General features: G+C 41.8%; 1 protein-coding gene across 1 annotated transcript in view; it reads left to right on the top strand.

The window, feature by feature from the left end:
* Sh3gl2 (SH3 domain containing GRB2 like 2, endophilin A1) overlaps nucleotides 1-3,651 on the top strand; it is a 181,625-nt gene extending 177,974 nt beyond the window's left edge. The window contains exon 9 of the mRNA XM_048453020.3: nucleotides 1,892-3,651. Within this exon, the coding sequence (XP_048308977.1) occupies nucleotides 1,892-2,091 (200 nt within the window). The 3' untranslated portion in view covers nucleotides 2,092-3,651. The remainder of the gene's footprint in view (nucleotides 1-1,891) is intronic.
* The last annotated feature ends 14,111 nt before the right edge of the window (nucleotides 3,652-17,762 follow it).

The raw sequence follows: 17,762 nt of genomic DNA, 5'->3' as shown, positions 1-17,762 counted from the left end.
AAACATTCTCGGCTTCACGTTTCCTCTCATGTTCTAGTATCCAGGACCTCCCACGGCGCTTAGTTGTATTGTCTGTCTTCATATGGATTTTAGAGACAAGGTTTCTCTGTGTAGCCTTGGCTGTCCTGGAACTCACTTTATAGAACGTACTGGCCTCAAACTCACAGAGATCCACCTGCCTCTGCTCCCTGAGTGCTGGGATTAAAGGTGTGTGCCACCACCACCACCCAGCTAACACTTAGTTGTTCTTCACCCCCATCCCCCAATGTGCGGTTGTAAACGATGCCCTGATTTCTCCTTCCCTTCCCTCCTTCTGTGAGTCTGCTAAGGGGACAGAATGCCTCTGGGCTGTGCGCGCACGCGCGCGCACACACACACACACACACACACACACACACACACACACCCCGTATCACGCACAGATGGTAGCTCCAGGAAGCATTGCCTGATTGTATCTGCAAATGGATAGATTACAGACCTCAGCTCCTGCTGTGTTTTCTGTTTACTCCCTGCTGTAGACCAGTCCATCATTCTGTGAACTGCGGTCAGCATGAGGACAGCCACATTTTTCCCTCGGGAACCTTGACTGTACCCACTAGTTCAGTCTCTCCACTGCTGTGATCAGTCCCAGCTACCCACATACAAATCAGACCCAGGTTTTCTCTTCAGGCATTTCCTGCTGTGAGGTTGTCTAGGTTAGAGAAGAGGGGTTCGTCTGACCCTGAGTATGGATGTTGAGGATGTGCAGCTCTATCCCATTCCCCTGTGTCTCCAGAGACTGACTTACTGCAGTAGCAAACTATAACATGCCGTTGTGATGAGGGGAAGAGATGAAGTCTGAGCTCCGTGTATAGTTCGGAGTGCCCAGTGTTGCCCCGTGTGGGGCTCAGACAGCAGTGGCCCTGGAGTTCATATCTATGACTGCACTTCTCCTCACCCAGAAACAAGGCATACATTTAATTTTCCACTTGGTGACTTCTATAAATTAAAAAAAAATAATTGTATTGTTTTCCCTTTAAGACATCGAGCTAGTGTGGGACCCATAAGTACTTTCCTGTATTTGTATTTGTCTGCATGCTGTATTAATATTTACTCATTTAAAATAGATCCCTTTTAGGATACAGTCCATTTTTCATTAATTTATCCAATATATATTACATTATCCTTATAGGCTGTGGCTCTTACACAGTACTCATGTGTGTTTATTACTCTCCAGTTTACCAAACACAAATTATGATTTTTAAAGCTTTTATCATTTAATGACACAGGATTTAAGGCAACTTCTGTTAACTATAATTTTGGATGTAGAAGTCAATGAAATGCTGGAGCCAGGTCCAACAGAGAGAAACCCTGGGCCTCAGGCTTTCTGTTGTTACCGCAGTTCTCAATAATCTGGAGTTGTTAAAGAATGAAAGCTGACCTACGATTCTGAGGTTTTAGAATATTGTCTATAACTAATTATACTATTCTGAATCTGAAGATACTCAAAAGTACTAAGATGAATGGATTTGGCCATGTCTGTAATTAACCTTAATTTAATTATAAACTCTTATGCCATTGCTTGCCCATCTCTCAGCATTATCAGGAAGATAAACCTGATGAACTTTGTTATAATTACTACAAAAATGCATGTAATGATTTTTCAATACAGGAAATAGCAACCAAGAATGTTCAACAACTCATAAAGCTCTACATAGGAACAGCTTTCCAAATATAGGAAAGCTGGTAGGAGACAAAGATGCCCTGGTAGTGGACGTCTAAGGAAGATGAAGATCAGAAGGGAGATGAGTGACCGGGAAGCGGGCAGAAAGCGGTGGGTGGAGCAGGCAGTGTGTGCCGCTGGTTAAATACCCTGTGACGTCCTAATGTTCTCTCTGCCTCTGATTCTCAGGTGTCCAGATGGATCAGCCCTGCTGCCGAGCCCTGTATGACTTTGAACCTGAAAACGAAGGGGAACTGGGCTTTAAAGAGGGTGATATCATCACTCTCACTAATCAGATTGATGAGAACTGGTATGAGGGGATGCTACATGGCCAGTCTGGCTTTTTCCCCATCAACTATGTAGAAATTCTGGTTGCTCTGCCCCATTAGGATCTTATGCTGGCTGGCTCACCTCTTTCTGACCCAGATAGTTACGTTTAACCACTGCTTTGGTAATGCCGCTTCCAAAACATCATGAGTGCAGGCCGCAGTGGATGAGTCACCAAGCCCACACATGTCCTGGGTTGACCTGTGTGCTCCTACAGGAGACCCGGTGATAGACGGTATCTTCCAGAGCCAGTGGGCCTGGCATATGCTTTAAAACACCCGGAGACTAGCCAGTGGTCCCAGAACTGCTCTTTACCCAGTTCTCAGGAGGCTGTGGTTTCTGATAATATACACATGAGCCACATCACAGAGAAACTCTCCTCATTGAAGATATTGTCTCTCACCCGGGGCTCTCTCAAGGTCTCATGTTCTCCATGTACAGAGGAGAAAGTCCTTTCTGTTGCATTTTTCCTTCCTAAATGTGTGAGTCACAGAATTGTTGGCAAAAACATCTCCCACCAGCAAATTGTCTGCTGGTCTAAACAACATGGGCTTTTGATGCCCTCAGAAGAAGTATTAATTGTTCAAAGCACTTTTGTTCTCCTACATCTATTCATCTATCTATCTATCTATCTATCTATCTATCTATCTATCTATCTATCTATCTATCTATCTTTCTGCCTATCATCTCTCTATCTATTATCTATCATATCTCTATCATCTACCATCTATCTATCAATCATCTATTTATCATCTATCTATCTATCTATCTATCTATCTATCTATCTATCTATCTATCTATCTATCTATCGATCATCTACTCCTACTTCTGAGACATGCCAGTTTTCTTCCCTCCCTGCTGTTCAAGCACGATGAAGGGGGGATTTTCATTTCTTTCTGAATGAGTTGGTGAGCATTCTGTATATTGTCTGAAAAGAGAAAATTCTCCAAGATGAATTGGGAAGAATCTGATCTCCAAGTTCAGATTCCTTGCTGTACAGAAGCTGTGTATATATGTAGCCCACTTCTGAAGAATACAGGAAGGGGGAACAGCTATCTTCCCTACTCTGTTTATTTACCCAGGAATCCATCCACTTCCTGAGTCCCTTTGCCACAAAGACATAAGAGAGAAACACTAGTAAGCATTTCCCACATCTTCATAGAACCAGACATAGTGACTGTTGCTCCTTCCCTCTTCTTTTATCTTGTTTGTGTTCCTTGAACATCATTTGTGTATATTCTGCCCTCAATGAGGACCAAATAAAGATGATTTTTGTGCTTAGCAGTTGAAGGTATGTGACTGCATATAAATCCCTTTCCCACCCTAGTCATTACTTTAACCCTTCTATTGCATCTTCATTTCGTGTGTACAGTGCTGTGCAAGCTGATCAGTGTTGGATTTTGTTTTTGTTTTTGTTCTCCCTTCAGTCGTGGAAGTCCCGTTAGGCACCCAGAGTTCTATTTATCTAGCTGTACAGGCTTCTCTGAGGTTTAATGTGCTGCTGCTGATGTGCCACTTGCGGTAGTGGATTATGTGGAGTGAAAGGCAAATCTTCCTGCTTCATGTATGAACTAAACCATGGGAAGCATTGCTGTTTCCAATAAATGCTGCTGAAGATGAAACAGAGGGTTCTGCCTCTTCCTTATTTGTCAGTTCCTTTGTCTGACAGTGGGCGGACTGAGACTCCTGTGGTCTCCATTGCCTGTGAATGCAGTCAATCCAGACCTGGTCCCCACCTTATCTGCAGCTTGTTACATAAAGAAGTTTCAGAAACAAGAAATGAGCTAGTTTAGGCACTGGCAGCAGTAATTCTAGGAAGGACATGAACTTGGGGGAGAGGGTAAGGAAGAAAAGAAAGTTACATGACTTAACACAATGTCATGTAAGCAGGAGAATGCATTGTTAAAAAGAGGAAATAAAGTGTGTTGGCTATACTTTTGACTTTTTTGTTTTTAATATTTCTTTACTTTTAATTTTATGTATGTATATAGAAAAATATCATTTCTACCCCCTATTCCCTCCTTCAACCCCTCAAGTGTCCCCCCAACATATTTTTTGACCAGCTTCAAATCTTTAAATCCAGTTAGTGTTAATCATGTGTGGGGGGGTATGGGACCATATACTGGAATATGGGAAACCTACCAGTAGCCACACCTTCCAAAAAGAAGGATTCTCCCTTCTCCAGCAAGTATCTACTGCTATTAGCTCCTCAGTAAGAGGTGGGGCCTGGACACCACTCATGCAGAACTTTGGTTGGCTTGATCTTGTGTAGATCTGGTGCAGGTTACCACAGGTGTAGTGAGGTCATGATTGAGATAATTTTATCATATACTTCACAGCTATCCCCCACATCCTTGGCTCATGTATTCCCTCTGGCTCCACTTCCATGATGTTTCCTGATGGTAGGTGTGTTAAATATATGTCACATTTAGGGCTAAGCACATAGTCTCTCATGCTTAACACTTTGGTCATTGGTGGTCTCTGTATTGACTACTGTCAACCACAGCCAATATAAACATAAATATTTAGGAGGCATTTTGACAGCATGACCATTTGAGAAAAGTAATAATAATAGGTTACAACAGCAGCCATGTGTTGATGGAAAGAGGGCCCTTGTTCCATCCTGGCTGCCCAACTAGCTTACACCTGAAATAACCACACAGAAACTGTATTCATTTAAATACTGCCTGGCCCATTATCTCTAACCTCTTTTTGGCTAACTCTCACATCATGATTTAACCCATGTCGGTTAATCTGTATATTACCATGAAGTCATGGCTTACTGGGAAAGATTCAGCATGTCTGATTCTGGCAGCCCCATGGTGGCTCTCTCTGTCTGCTTTCTTCCTCCCAGAATTCAGTTCTGTCTCCCCGCCTACCTAAGTTGTGCCCTATCAGGCCAAGCCATTTCTTTATTGATTAACCAATGAAAACAACACATAAACAGAAGGACCTCCTACACCAGCCATGAGTTTTTGACCACAATTAAAAGTACAAAGCATGAAATCCCTTTCTGTAGAAAAGACCTCTGATCTAATTAGAAAATGACATTGGTAATTAGAAAATGACATTAATGATCTAATTGGAAAATGATATTGGTACCACCACTGCACCACTGGCACATCTTGTCTGGAAACTGATATTACATCATGCAGGGCCCATCACTACATAAGGCCATTGATGTCCTTTCTCCTCTGGAAGGCTGAATTGTACCTTCTGGCACTGTGAAAGCTAGCCAGTAGGGAGGAACTCTGCATGCCAACTTGAGATGGATCTTTCTATGTACTGCAGCCAAAACTGTGTTGTGTCTTCAGCAATAGAGTTATACCATGAAGCTATGATGAACAACCAAGGACAATGAATAGCCTGAATTGTTTTGGAGACCTCTTGGGCCTTCCTGACCAATATCTTCTATGGACTATCCTGTCCCTTGTACTACAATTTTCATTGAGTAACCCATGTCTTCTGGGAGTAACATTGTCCACTCATTCAGGGTCATTCTACTGTTCCCAGCATCACTTGATCCTTTAACCCTCAATATCCCCCTCTTTTATTTTACATGTGCTCTACTATTTTTCCACTTATATTTTAAATGCTGGGCTGTGCTGTTGTAGGCTTCTATATGACATATCATGCCCACTTCCTTTGGGTGAGCCCTTTCTTTCACACATCCTCGATTTATCCCATGCTTCCATGTCCCCTCCTGGATAAGCAAGCCTTTCTCTCCCCTGTATTTCACCTCACTATTTTTATTTTACCCTATAATACTTCCCTGTACTTTGATTCTAAAGCTATGCATGACAAAAGTGTTTAATCAATGAACATGAAATTGCTGAAAATGCTTTATTTATCAGACTCCATTTATTTATTTATTTATGGAGTATATATGTGTCCACATTCATGTGTGTGCAAGTGTGTGGGGACCAGAGGTCAGTGTTGGGTTCCTTCGTTACCTGTTCTCCACTTGGTTTTTTAAAAAGATGGTCTGTGTCACTGCCTGGAACACATCAGTTTGGCTAGGCTGTCTGAATGACAGGCTAGCTAGGGAGTTCCAGGGATCTGCCTGTCTCCACCTCCCCAGCCCTGAGATTATGTGTGTGTGCCACGGTGCCTGCCACTTTAACATGAGTACTTGGGATATGAACTTAGATAAAAATATGCATTTTATACAGCTGTAGAAAAAGGTAATATGGCCGAGAAAATGCTCAGTTGGTAAAGCTTTGTCATGTAAACATGAAGACCTGAGTTCTACTTGTAGCACCCAGATAAGACGTCAGTGTGGTTGTACTTGCATGGAACCCCAGCACTGGGGAGGTAGAAAGTGAAGATAACAGATTCTTGAAGCTGACTAGCCATCTAGCCTTGGGTCCCAGTGAAAGACCAATCTCAAAAAATAAGGTGGACAGTTTCTGAGGAGCAGCCTCTGAGGTTACCTCTGGTCTCTATATGCATGTCCACACACCCCATAAATATATATGTGCAGTCCCCCCCACACACATACACAAATAAAGATGATGCCCAAAGAATGACAAGGTTAACCCCTGGGGTGCCATCACACTGCACACATATGAAAACACAAGCATTTTAGAAAATGGCAATTGTGACATATTAATTGATTTAAATATAGTATGCAGATAAAGTGCTGCAATTTAAACTTGATCTGTGGCCTATATAAGCAAACTTGTTTCAAGCCATACCACTGCCATAACCTGCCAAGTAAGCCACAGTAACACTTTAATATGCTCCCATGTAAATGCATTCTCTCAGATCTCCCACGAAAAGGCAATGTTCCTATTCTTATTTTTGGAAGTAATTATTTAAATGTCTCTACTTATTAAATGTATTCTTTAAAATATTCCATCACTCTAGAAAACTGTACAGTAAACAGACTAAGGTAGCTCCTAGTAAACACATTCATCTCGAAAGCCAGCATTGGGCACATGGTTTTGTACAAGATCCACAGGTTAATTCTGTGGTCAGTGACAACAGCTATAAGTACCTTCCTGATTTTACAGCATGGGAATGTGGACCATGGCATGTATCCAGTTAGTGCTGAAGACGTGTAAATTCTTTACGCAATGAACCTTTAAAAATAATTTTGTAGTGAGTCTAATAATATAAAAATACTATTTACCACACACAGAAGAAGAGAAAGTTAATAATTCAAATTACAAAAAACCACATGCTTTACATTGGGAGGGGAAATAGCAGCAATGCTGTAACAGTGTCTTATATGAAATTGCATATTGATCAAAGTTGACCAAAACTTAAAGTGTAATTTTGCATGCCTTTAACTTTGTGGCGTCTTCCAAACTCTTGACAATTTTTCAGATACAAAGTTAGCTACCAGTAGCAAAGAGCCATCAGCAGCACAACACAGTGACAAAGTCAAATGCAACAAGGACAGTACATGGCCTACACACAATAGGAGTTCGGAAGAGCTGTGTGTACCCCAGCCATGTTCCAGCCAGCAAAGCCTCCCTTCAGCTTTAAGAGATGCAGTCATGGGAAAGTACCTATGGAGTCTTTTTGTAGCCCCAAGGGGGAACTAACAGCAAGCCTCTGCACAAAACAGTCATCTCCCTGTGAGTCAGCGTCAAATGATGAGAAAACAAAACACACTGTTCCCTCATTTTCCAATTACATTTTTCTTTGTGCTCGCATATCATCTAAAACGTTCAGAAAGCTGAGGGGAGTGTAGGCAGCTGTTGCAGACCTGAGAATCCCGCTTCAGTCCCACGCTGGCAGCTACTTCAGTGTGCCCAGGAGAGTCTGAGTCAGTCAGTCATTTTTCTGCTTAGTTTTTATGTCAACTGGACATAGGCTATTTGGGAAGAGGAAAAATCAATTGAGAAAATGCCTCCATAAGTTTGGACTGTAAGCAAGCTGTGGGGCATTTTCATAGTTAGTGATAGATGTTGGAGGGCCCAGCCTATTGTAGGTGGTGCCTTCCCTAACAGGTGGTCTTTGGGTATATAAGAACGGGCTGAGAAAACCAGTAAACAGCATGTCTTCATGACCTCTGCATCAGTTCCTGCCTCTAGGCCCCTGCCTTGAGTTCCTGCCCTGATTTTTCAGGAACCCCAAATAAGACAAACATGTAGCCCTTTCCCAAGAGACTCCCAGATTCCAGCAAGTATGGGAAACACTGGACAATATACAAATATCTTAAATTAGCAGGGTACTATTCACTGGCATTTTCTGACCATTTTACTTTGACTTCTCAAAATAGTCACGTCTACGGATTGATTCAGTATGGTTTTACACAGGTATTTCCACCTTCACCCAAAGGGGTCCCACAAACATAAGACACACTGGTGACAGACATGTGCTGAGTGTCTGCCTATCTTCCCACCTTGCAGTCATTTGTTGATGCTTTTTTGGTCATTCCATATCTTGTTATGGAACCAGAGAAAGGAATGGCCACAGCAGGACCACACTTCCCCTATAGGACTCCCATCAGAACTCTTGGTTTTCTGATCTGGACCGATTCATCACACAGTTTGTGTTAGTATCCCAAGAGTACATGCCACAAGTACATGCTAAACAGAACCCTGCCTAATCTGGCACCCTGACAACAGAGATTCTGCCTCTGTCAACAAGAGATGGTCTAGGGTCTACATGTTATCCAGAGATCCTGTCCCATCCAGTGGTCAACATAGCTACACTCTAAGTAGACCTGGTTCATCCTGGGAAATCGATTGGTGATAGAAGAAAACCTGGAATGTGTTGGCAACCAAGCAGGGAAGAAGGAAGCAGTTTCATCTCACCCTGTCATGCGAATGTTTGCCATGGGATGGCAGAGAGAAGCGTTACAGAGTGCACAGGTCAGTTCTGGACACCAGAAGTGCCGCCTTGTCCCTTGTAGGGACATCAGAGAGCCAAACTTAAAAAGGAACCGGCAAGAAGATGAGGAAGATAGCTTATGAATTTGGTGAAACCTGGCAGATTGATGCACTATAACCAGGCACTGAAATTGTGCTGCTGCTTGATTACATTCCTCCCTCCCCCTTCCTGATTCATTTTCCTGAGTGGTTTCATGGGGCCTACATTGCCCTCTGGTGGCCAAAATACACACATTCACTAATCCATTAAAAAGCTTAATGAATACCTCTAATAATTGTATGGTTTTGCCGTAGCAGCAGCAGAACTTAAAATCTCCCTTCTCCTTGGTATACTGCTTAAGATATCACCCCTTTCTTTAATTGGCTGTTTCTAGTAGATCTTAGCATCCAGCTGATAGCCAGTGAAATAGATATTCTTCAGGAAGAAAACAATATCTCTGCTTTTCTAATAAAGATTCACCGTTGCAGACCAGCTGGTGTAATTATTCAGCCATTTTAACTGTGACTGCCTATTGACTACATTAGAATTACCCTACTCTGAGCTGGCTCATTATCTGTGCCCTTTGTTTGCTGACCCTCAGATGAAACACATTTGACCTTGAACCTTCAAGAAACTCTGTCTGCAGAGGCAGTCAGAAAAGTTACATGCAGCATAGGTCTTCGTTACTCTTCTACTTCTGTGGCAAAGCGACACGACCAAGGTAGCTTCTAGAAGAAAGAGTTTATTGGAACTTATATTTCTAGAGGCTACACCCATGACCATCATTATGGGGACCATGGCGGCAGGCAGGCCTGGTGCTGGAGCAGTAGCTGGGAGTTTATGGCCTTACAGCAAGTAGGAGGCAGAGAGAGCTAACTGGAAAATGATATGGGATTCTGAAACTTCAACCCCCAGTGACACATCTCCTCCAAAGTCACACTTCTTATTCCTTCCCAAAGAGTTTAATCAACTGGGGACCAAGTACTCAAACATGTGAACCTATGAGAGTCATTCTCATGTAAGCAGTATTCTTAGGAGTCATTTAAAAGCAATTTTGTGGGGGTGTAATTTATGTGCAATGAGTTTGTGTGTGTGTGTGTGTGTGTGTGTGTGTGTGTGTGTGTGTGGTCAGCCCTTCCTGCTGCCTCCATCTTCAGGAAACTTGAAGTGAGCAATGCTTTAAAGTATAAAATATGAGGCATTTTAGTTCAATGGATAAATGACAGGGGCACAACCAGGCCAGTCGGGCCCTCCTCCTACCTACACAGGCCTCCATCTGGTGAACTATCCCATGTTCCCCTCTGTCAATCTCATGCCTTCCTTAGGTTCTCTGGGCAGCATGGCTCCAGCATCCTCCCCTGGTCCACTGCAGAGGAGCCCAGGAGGATGTAAGACAGTCTCCAGGTTCTCAAGTGGAAGTCACAAGGCAGCCCTCCCATGACTGTAAGTATTTTCCAGTTGACACTGGTCTGTCTCACACCCAGCCTCTGTTCAACACTTTTGAGACTGATTCACTGACATTCAGTTTTCCCCAGTTAAGCTCTTCCTTCAATATAAAGACATTCTCCCAGAGCAGTTGCCATATCTCTCTACTCTGGCTATATTAATGCACAGCAAGCCCTTTATCACCTTGGCGACAGAGAGAGGTGCCATCTGCTGGCCAGTGTCCTCAGCTCAGGAGAGGTTGGCTTCTCCCAGAGAGTTGGGGAAGGACTTGCACCTACTGGGTGGGCTGATTCAGAAGAATCTAAGACTTTAAACTTCTGAGGCTTATCTGCCTAGCCAGATCCCTCATAATTTTCTGTGCTTTGGTGTATGAGAACATGATTTATTTTACAACTTTGTCTCTTTGGCAGATTCTGAGACTCTTAAAGACTTCCCTAGAGACTCCCTGTTTTCACAGCTTATGGTATGCTGACCGATGATCATAATTTTATGTTTTCAGGAGACTCAGATCCTCACTAAGAGTAGCCAATACCACAATCTTTATAACTGCCATTGCTCTATAATGTCTGAGGCCTGTGCCTAGTTGTTCACCTTCTACCTGCACCTAACCTTAACCCCATGGCGAAAAGTTACTAATTATGATGCTTTGCTTTTCAGTGACCACCATGAATTCCAATTTTACTTTCTCCTAATTGAGATGAGGGGTAGCCTGTATCAAAATTCCACTCAGAGCACAGGCTTTTCGGGGTCATTTATACTTTTGTAGCCTGATATCGCCAAAGGCAGTACCTGATGCAAGGGATTTCATATAGGCAGATTATTCTGTAATGGTGACCCCAGAAAGCAGATAATTAGTACAGAGGGGGCAGCCAATTCAAAAGCACATTCTTTAGGGGTTCTACTTTGTCAGCTGGTGCTTGATCCTACTAGAGTCTCCTGAGAACACTGCATGTGGAAGGGAGAGGGGAGTACCATCTATTGTGGAAATGAGAGGGGAGCATCATTTATTGTGGAAATAAGAGGAGACCACCATCTATTGTAGAAATGAGAGGGGAGCACCATCTATTGTGGAAATGAGAGGGAAGCAACTTTTATTGTGGGAAATGAGAGGGGAGCACCATCTATTGTAGAAATGAGAGGGGAGCACCATCTGTGGTTTCTGTACCTCTACTTTTGAGTTCCTCGTGAGAATGAGGTAAGAAGCCTTAGCTCAAGGCAAGACATTGCCTGTCTGTCTCCATACAGCCCAGTGAACGACCCAAGAGGAGTTTGAAGGGTTATCCTTAACACACTCCCCACCACACAATACAGCTTTTCAGTCCATCTCTGCCTTCTTCTTCCCAACCTTCATAATTCTTGTTACTCAGAGATGTTTATCTGGTGCAGTAGGAGAAAAGCATTTACCGAGGGGAAGCATTCTCACAGCATCTTCTGAGTTCTCTCCCATAGATCTTCCTATACTCTGTCTGCATCTATCTTGGGTACTTTGGAAAGACCACGGATGTCTTGAGCCTGGGGGCTATATTCCTTTTTCAGTTTTGATTAAACTTGTTATACCTGCCCATCTCTTTTGTTTCCAATCATTTTATTTTGCATAGTATTGTGGGGAAGTGAGGAATTGCTGTCTTCTATTGAATATCTGAACCAGAGTTCCTACTCTGGTAAAAACGGTCCCTTTATTTTAAACTATTTTGTTAATTCTTAGACAACTTTGTACATTGTAGTTTTATTCCTCCTATTTTTTTTGTAATCTTAATAAGATAGAAGGGTGTAGTCCTTAAAGGAGAAGCAATTGAGAAGCCCACACCCTTACCTCTCTGATTGCTGTTCAGATAGTATTTAGTGATTGTGGTTCCTGCTTGTGTTCACAATCTGGCCCAAGGGCTGGCATGGCTCTCAGAGATGACTGTGGCTATAGAGAGGGTCTGTCTGAACACAAGAGCTGAGCCTCCCTGATAACTACACGGTGAGTATTTCCTGGAAGAAGGAATGCGTGTTCAAACATATTTTATTTTTTTTCTTTAAGGCAGAAATCATAGGCACTTGGTGGTAACTAATTGTAAATTTCTCACTTCATTTTGGTAGATATCTTGCTGTTCTAGTAAAGTCTCAAATGCTCAAATACTCTATGAATCTTACTTTAATCTTTCCCTGGGAGATGAATCTTTCCCAAGAGTTTCCATAGCTACTTTACATATAATCCATGCAACAGACTCAAGAGAAAGACATCTATCTCACGGTAGTGAACTGAGGCTACCAATCCCAACACAAATCTTTCTGATTTCAAAATCACAGCAGACAGTGCATCAAATTGCTCAGATTTCCCTGATAAGGATCTGAACTCAAGTTCAGAATGCAAAAATACTCCTGCCCTCTACTTACAGCTGTTATGTGAGTTATTTATTTTTTTTAGAGTAAATTTTATTAAATTATAAAAGTTTCCATTTCCGCCCCTCTTCCCAACACCCTCCCACTCCCCCCACTCCCTCTCCTCCTCCCTCTTCGTCCCTTAGGGCAGTCAGGGTTTCCTGCCCTGTGGGAAGTTCAAGTTCCTTCCCCCCTCCCTCCAGGTCCAGGCAGGTGAGTATCCAAACAGACTGGATCCCCAAAATCCAGTATATGCAGAGGAAACAAGTCCCAGTATCATAGTCAATGGCTTTTCAGAAAGACTTCGGGCCAGCCACATTCAGAGAATTCGGCCAAATTCCGAGAATCTGGTTAGATCATGTCCTCGTTCAGTCCCAGTCCAACTGGCCTTGGTAAACTCTCATTAGATCCGTTCCCTTGTATCAGTGGGTGATAGCATCCCTCGCAGTCCTGATTTTCTTTTTCATGTTCTTCCTCCTTCTGCTCCTCATTTGGACCTTGGGGGGCTCAGTTCGGTGCTCCAATGTGGGTCTCCGTCTGTATCGCCGTCCTTCGCCAGATGAAGGATCTATGGTGATAAGCAAAATATTCATCAGTATGGTTATGGGCCACGGTCGGTTCAGGCACCCTCTCCTCTGTCCAGAGAACAATCTGGGGATCTCTCCTTGGACCTGGGATCCCATATATAATCAAGTCTCCTGTAAACCCTAAAATGACTCCCTTATTTGAAATATATTCTTCCCTGATCCCATATTCATCCTTCCTCACTCTCCCCCTCCCAGGCCACCGAGCTTTCCCCATTCCTCCCCTACTCCCTTCTCTCTAACCCTCTCCCCTTCCAACAACCCTCCCACACCCCCCCCCCATGCACCCGAGGTTACCTGGGACTCTTGTCTATTTCCTACCTCCTGGCAGGTAGCTAAATAATCTTCATCAGGTTTATCTTCTTATTTAGCTTCTCTAGGATCACGAATAATAGGCTCAAAGACCTTTAATTATGGTTAGAATCCACTTATGAGTGAATACATACCGTGTTCCTCTCTTTGGGTCTGGCTTACCTCACTCAGTAAAGCGTTTTCTATTTCCATCCATTTGCATGCAATATTCAAGATGTCATTGTTTTTTACCGCTGAGTAAAACTCTAATGTGTATATGTTCCACACCTTTTTTAACCATTCTTCTATTGAGGGGCACCTAGGCTGTTTCCAGGTTCTGGCTATTACAAATAGTGCTGCTATGAACATAGTAGAACAAATGCTTTTGTAGTATGTTAAGGAATCTCTAGGGTATATTCCCAAGAGTGGAATTGCTGGGTCCTGCGGGAGGTTGACTCCCAGTTTCCTGAGAAACCGCCACACTGATTTCCACAGTGGCTGCACGAGTTTGCATTCCCACCAACAATGGATGAGTGTTCCCCTCACCACACATCCTCTCCAGCATAGGCTATCATTGGTGTTTTTGACTTTAGCTATTCTGACAGGTGTAAGATGGTATCTCAAAGTGGTTTTGATTTGCATTTCCCTGATCGCTAAGGAGGTTGAGCATGACCTTAAGTGCCTTTTGGCCATTCGGAGTTCATCTGTTGTGAATTCTCTGTTCAGATCAGTACCCCATTTTTTAATTGGGTTAGTTAGAGTTTTAGTGTCTAGTTTCTTGAGTTCTTTGTATATTTTGGAGATCAGACCTTTATCTGATGAGGGATTTGTGAAGATCTTCTCCCAGTCGGAAGGTAGCCTTTTGGTCTTACTGACAGTGTCCTTTGCTTTACAGAAGCTTCTCAGTTTCAGGAGGTCCCATTTATTCATTGCTTCTCTTATTGTCTGAGCTCCTGGGGTTCTGCTTAGGAACTGGTCTCCTGTGCCTATATCATGTAGACTACTTCCCACTTTCTCTTCTATCAGTTTCAAAGTGGTCAGATTAATGTTGAGGTCTTTAATCCATTTGGACTTGAGTTTTGTGCATGGTGATAGATATGGATCTATTTTCATTCTTCTACAGGTTGACATCCAGTTATGCCAGCACCATTTGTTAAAAATGCTTTCCTTCTTCCATTGTATGCCTTTAGCTCCCTTGTCAAATATCAGGTGTTCATATATTTGTGGGTTAATACCCGGGTCTTCTATTCGATTCCATATGTCGACTTCTCTGTTGTTATGCCAATACCAAGCTGTTTTCAATACTGTTGCTCTGTAATAGAGTTTGAAATCAGGGATGGTAATGCCTCCAGAAGTTTCTTTATTGTATAAGATTGTTTTGGCTATCCTGGGTTTTTTGTTTTTCCATATAAACTTGATTATTATTCTCTCAAGGTCTGTGAAGAAGTTTGATGGGATTTTGATGGGAATTGCGTTGAATCTATAGATTGCTTTTGGTAGAATTGCCATTTTTACTATGTTGATTCTCCCAATCCAAGAACAGGGGAGATCTTTCCATTTTCTGGTATCCTCCTCAATTTCTTTCTTCAAGGATATAAAGTTCTTGTCAAATAGGTCTTTCACTTCCTTGGTTAGAGTTACCCCAAGATATTTTATGCTATTTGTGGCTATCATGAAAGGTGATGTTTCTCTGATTTCCCTCTCTGCTTCTTTATCCTTTGTGTATAAGAGGGCAATCGATTTTTTTGGAGTTGATCTTGTATCCTGCCACATTACTAAAGGTGTTTATCAGCTGTAGGAGTTCTTTGGTAGAGTTTTTGGGGTCGCTTATGTACACTATCATATCGTCCGCAAATAACGAAAGTTTAACTTCATCCTTTCCAATTTGAATCCCCTTGATCCCCTTATGTTGTCTTATTGCTATTGCTAGTACCTCAAGCACTATATTGAAGAGGTATGGAGAGAGTGGACAGCCTTGTCGTGCTCCTGATTTTAGTGGAATGGCTTTGAGTTTCTCTCCGTTCAATTTGATGTTAGCTGTCGGCTTACTATATATTGCTTTTATTATATTTAGGTATGTTCCTCGTATACCCAATCTCTCCAGCACCTTTACAATAAAGGGGTGTTGAATTTTGTCAAATGCTTTTTCAGCATCCAATGAAATGATCATATGGTTTTTTTCTTTCAATTTATTTATATGATGGATTACATTGATAGATTTGCGTATGTTGAACCAGCCCTGCATCTCTGGGATGAAGCCGACTTGATCATAATGGATAATTTTTCTAATGTATTCTTGGATTCAGTTTGCCAGTATTTTATTAAGTATTTTGGCATCAATGTTCATGAGTGAGATTGGTCTGTAATTCTCTTTCATGGTTGTGTCTTTGTGTGGTTTTGGTATCAGGGTAACTGTAGCTTCATAAAAAGAGTTTGGCAATGATTCTTCTGTTTCTATATTGTGAAATACATTAAGGAGTATAGGTATTAGCTCTTCCTGGAAGTTCTGGTAGAATTCTGCATTGAAACCATCTGGACCTGGGCTTTTTTTGGTGGGGAGGTTTTTGATAACAGCTTCTAATTCTTCGCGACTAACAGGTCTATTTAGATTGTTCACTTGCTCTTGATTTAACTTTGGCAGATGGTATTTATCTAAAAACCAATCCATTTCTTTTACATTTTCCAACTTTGTGGCATATAAACTCTCGTAGTAAGATCGAAGGATTCTCTGAATTTCCACTGTGTCTGTTGTTATGTCCCCCTTTTCATTTCTGATCTTATTAATTTGAGTGTTCTCTCTCTGCCGTTTGATTAGTTTGGCTAGGGGTTTGTCAATCTTGTTGATTTTCTCCAAGAACCAACTTTTTGTTTCGTTGATTTTTTGGATTGTTTTCTGTGTTTCTATTTTGTTGATTTCAGCCCTCAGTTTGATTATTTCCAATCTTCTACTCCTCCTGGGAGAGTCTGCTTCTTTTTTTTCCAGAGCTTTTAGGTGTGCTGTCAAGTCTCCAATATATGCTCTCTCTGTTTTCTTTAATTGGGCACTTAGTGCTATGAACTTTCCTCTTAGAACTGCTTTCATTGTGTCCCATAGGTTTGAGTATGCTGTGTCTTTATTTTCATTAAATTCAAGGAAGACTTTAATTTCTTTCTTTATTTCTTCCTTGACCCAGGGATGATTCAGTAGTTGACTGTTCAACTTCCACACATTTGTAGGCTTTCTGGAATTCGAATTGTTATTGAGTTCTAACTTTATTCCGTGGTGATCCGACAAGACACAGGTGATTACAAATATTCTTTTGTATCTGTGTAAGTTTGCTTTGTTACCAAGTATGTGGTCAATTTTCGAGAAGGTACCATGAGCTGCAGAGAAGAAGGTATATTCTTTCCTTTTTGGGTAGAATGTTCTATAGATATCTGTTAAGTCCATTTGATTCATTACCTCTAGCAATTCTCTTATTTCTCTGTTGAGTTTCTGTTTGATTGATCTGTCCATTGGTGAGAGAGGTGTGTTGAAGTCTCCTACTATTAGTGTGTGTGGTTTGATGACTGCCTTGAGTTCTAAAAGTTTTTCTTTTACATAAGTGGGTGTTTTTATATTAGGGGCGTAGATATTCAGGATTGAGACTTTCTACTGATTAATTGTTCCAGTTAAGAGTATGAAATGTCCATCACCATCTCTTCTGACTGATTTTAGTTTGAAGTCAATTTTGTTAGATATTAGAATGGCCACACCAGCTTGTTTCTTAGGTCCGTTTGCTTGGAAAACCTTTTCCCAACCCTTTACTCTGAGTAGATGTCTATCTCTGTGGTTGAGGTGTGTTTCTTGTAAACAGCAGAATGTTGGATCCTGTTTTCTTATCCAGTCTCTAAGTCTGTGCCTTTTTATAGGTGAGTTGAGTCCATTAATATTAAGAGATGTTAATGACCAGTGGTTGTTGATTCCATTTATTATTTGTGTGTGTGTGTGTGTGTAGTAGAGTTTGTGTGTTTCTCTTCTTTGAGTTGTGGTTGTGAAGGGTCGCTAGATGTCTGAGTTATTGTAGGCAGTGATGGCAATGTTGGATTCCTTGGGTTGTGATTTTCCTTCTATTACTTTCTGTAGGGATGGATTTGTGGCTACGAATTGTTTAAATTTATTTTTATCCTGGAATATTTTGTTTTCTCCGTTGATAGTGAACGATAGCTTGGCTGGGTATAGTAGTCTGAGTTTGCATCCA

This window comes from Myodes glareolus, chromosome 3 (assembly GCF_982192425.1).
Source record: "Myodes glareolus chromosome 3, mMyoGla1.1, whole genome shotgun sequence".
Taxonomy (NCBI): Eukaryota; Metazoa; Chordata; class Mammalia; order Rodentia; family Cricetidae; genus Myodes; species Myodes glareolus.
This window is presented reverse-complemented; position numbering and strand designations above follow the sequence as displayed.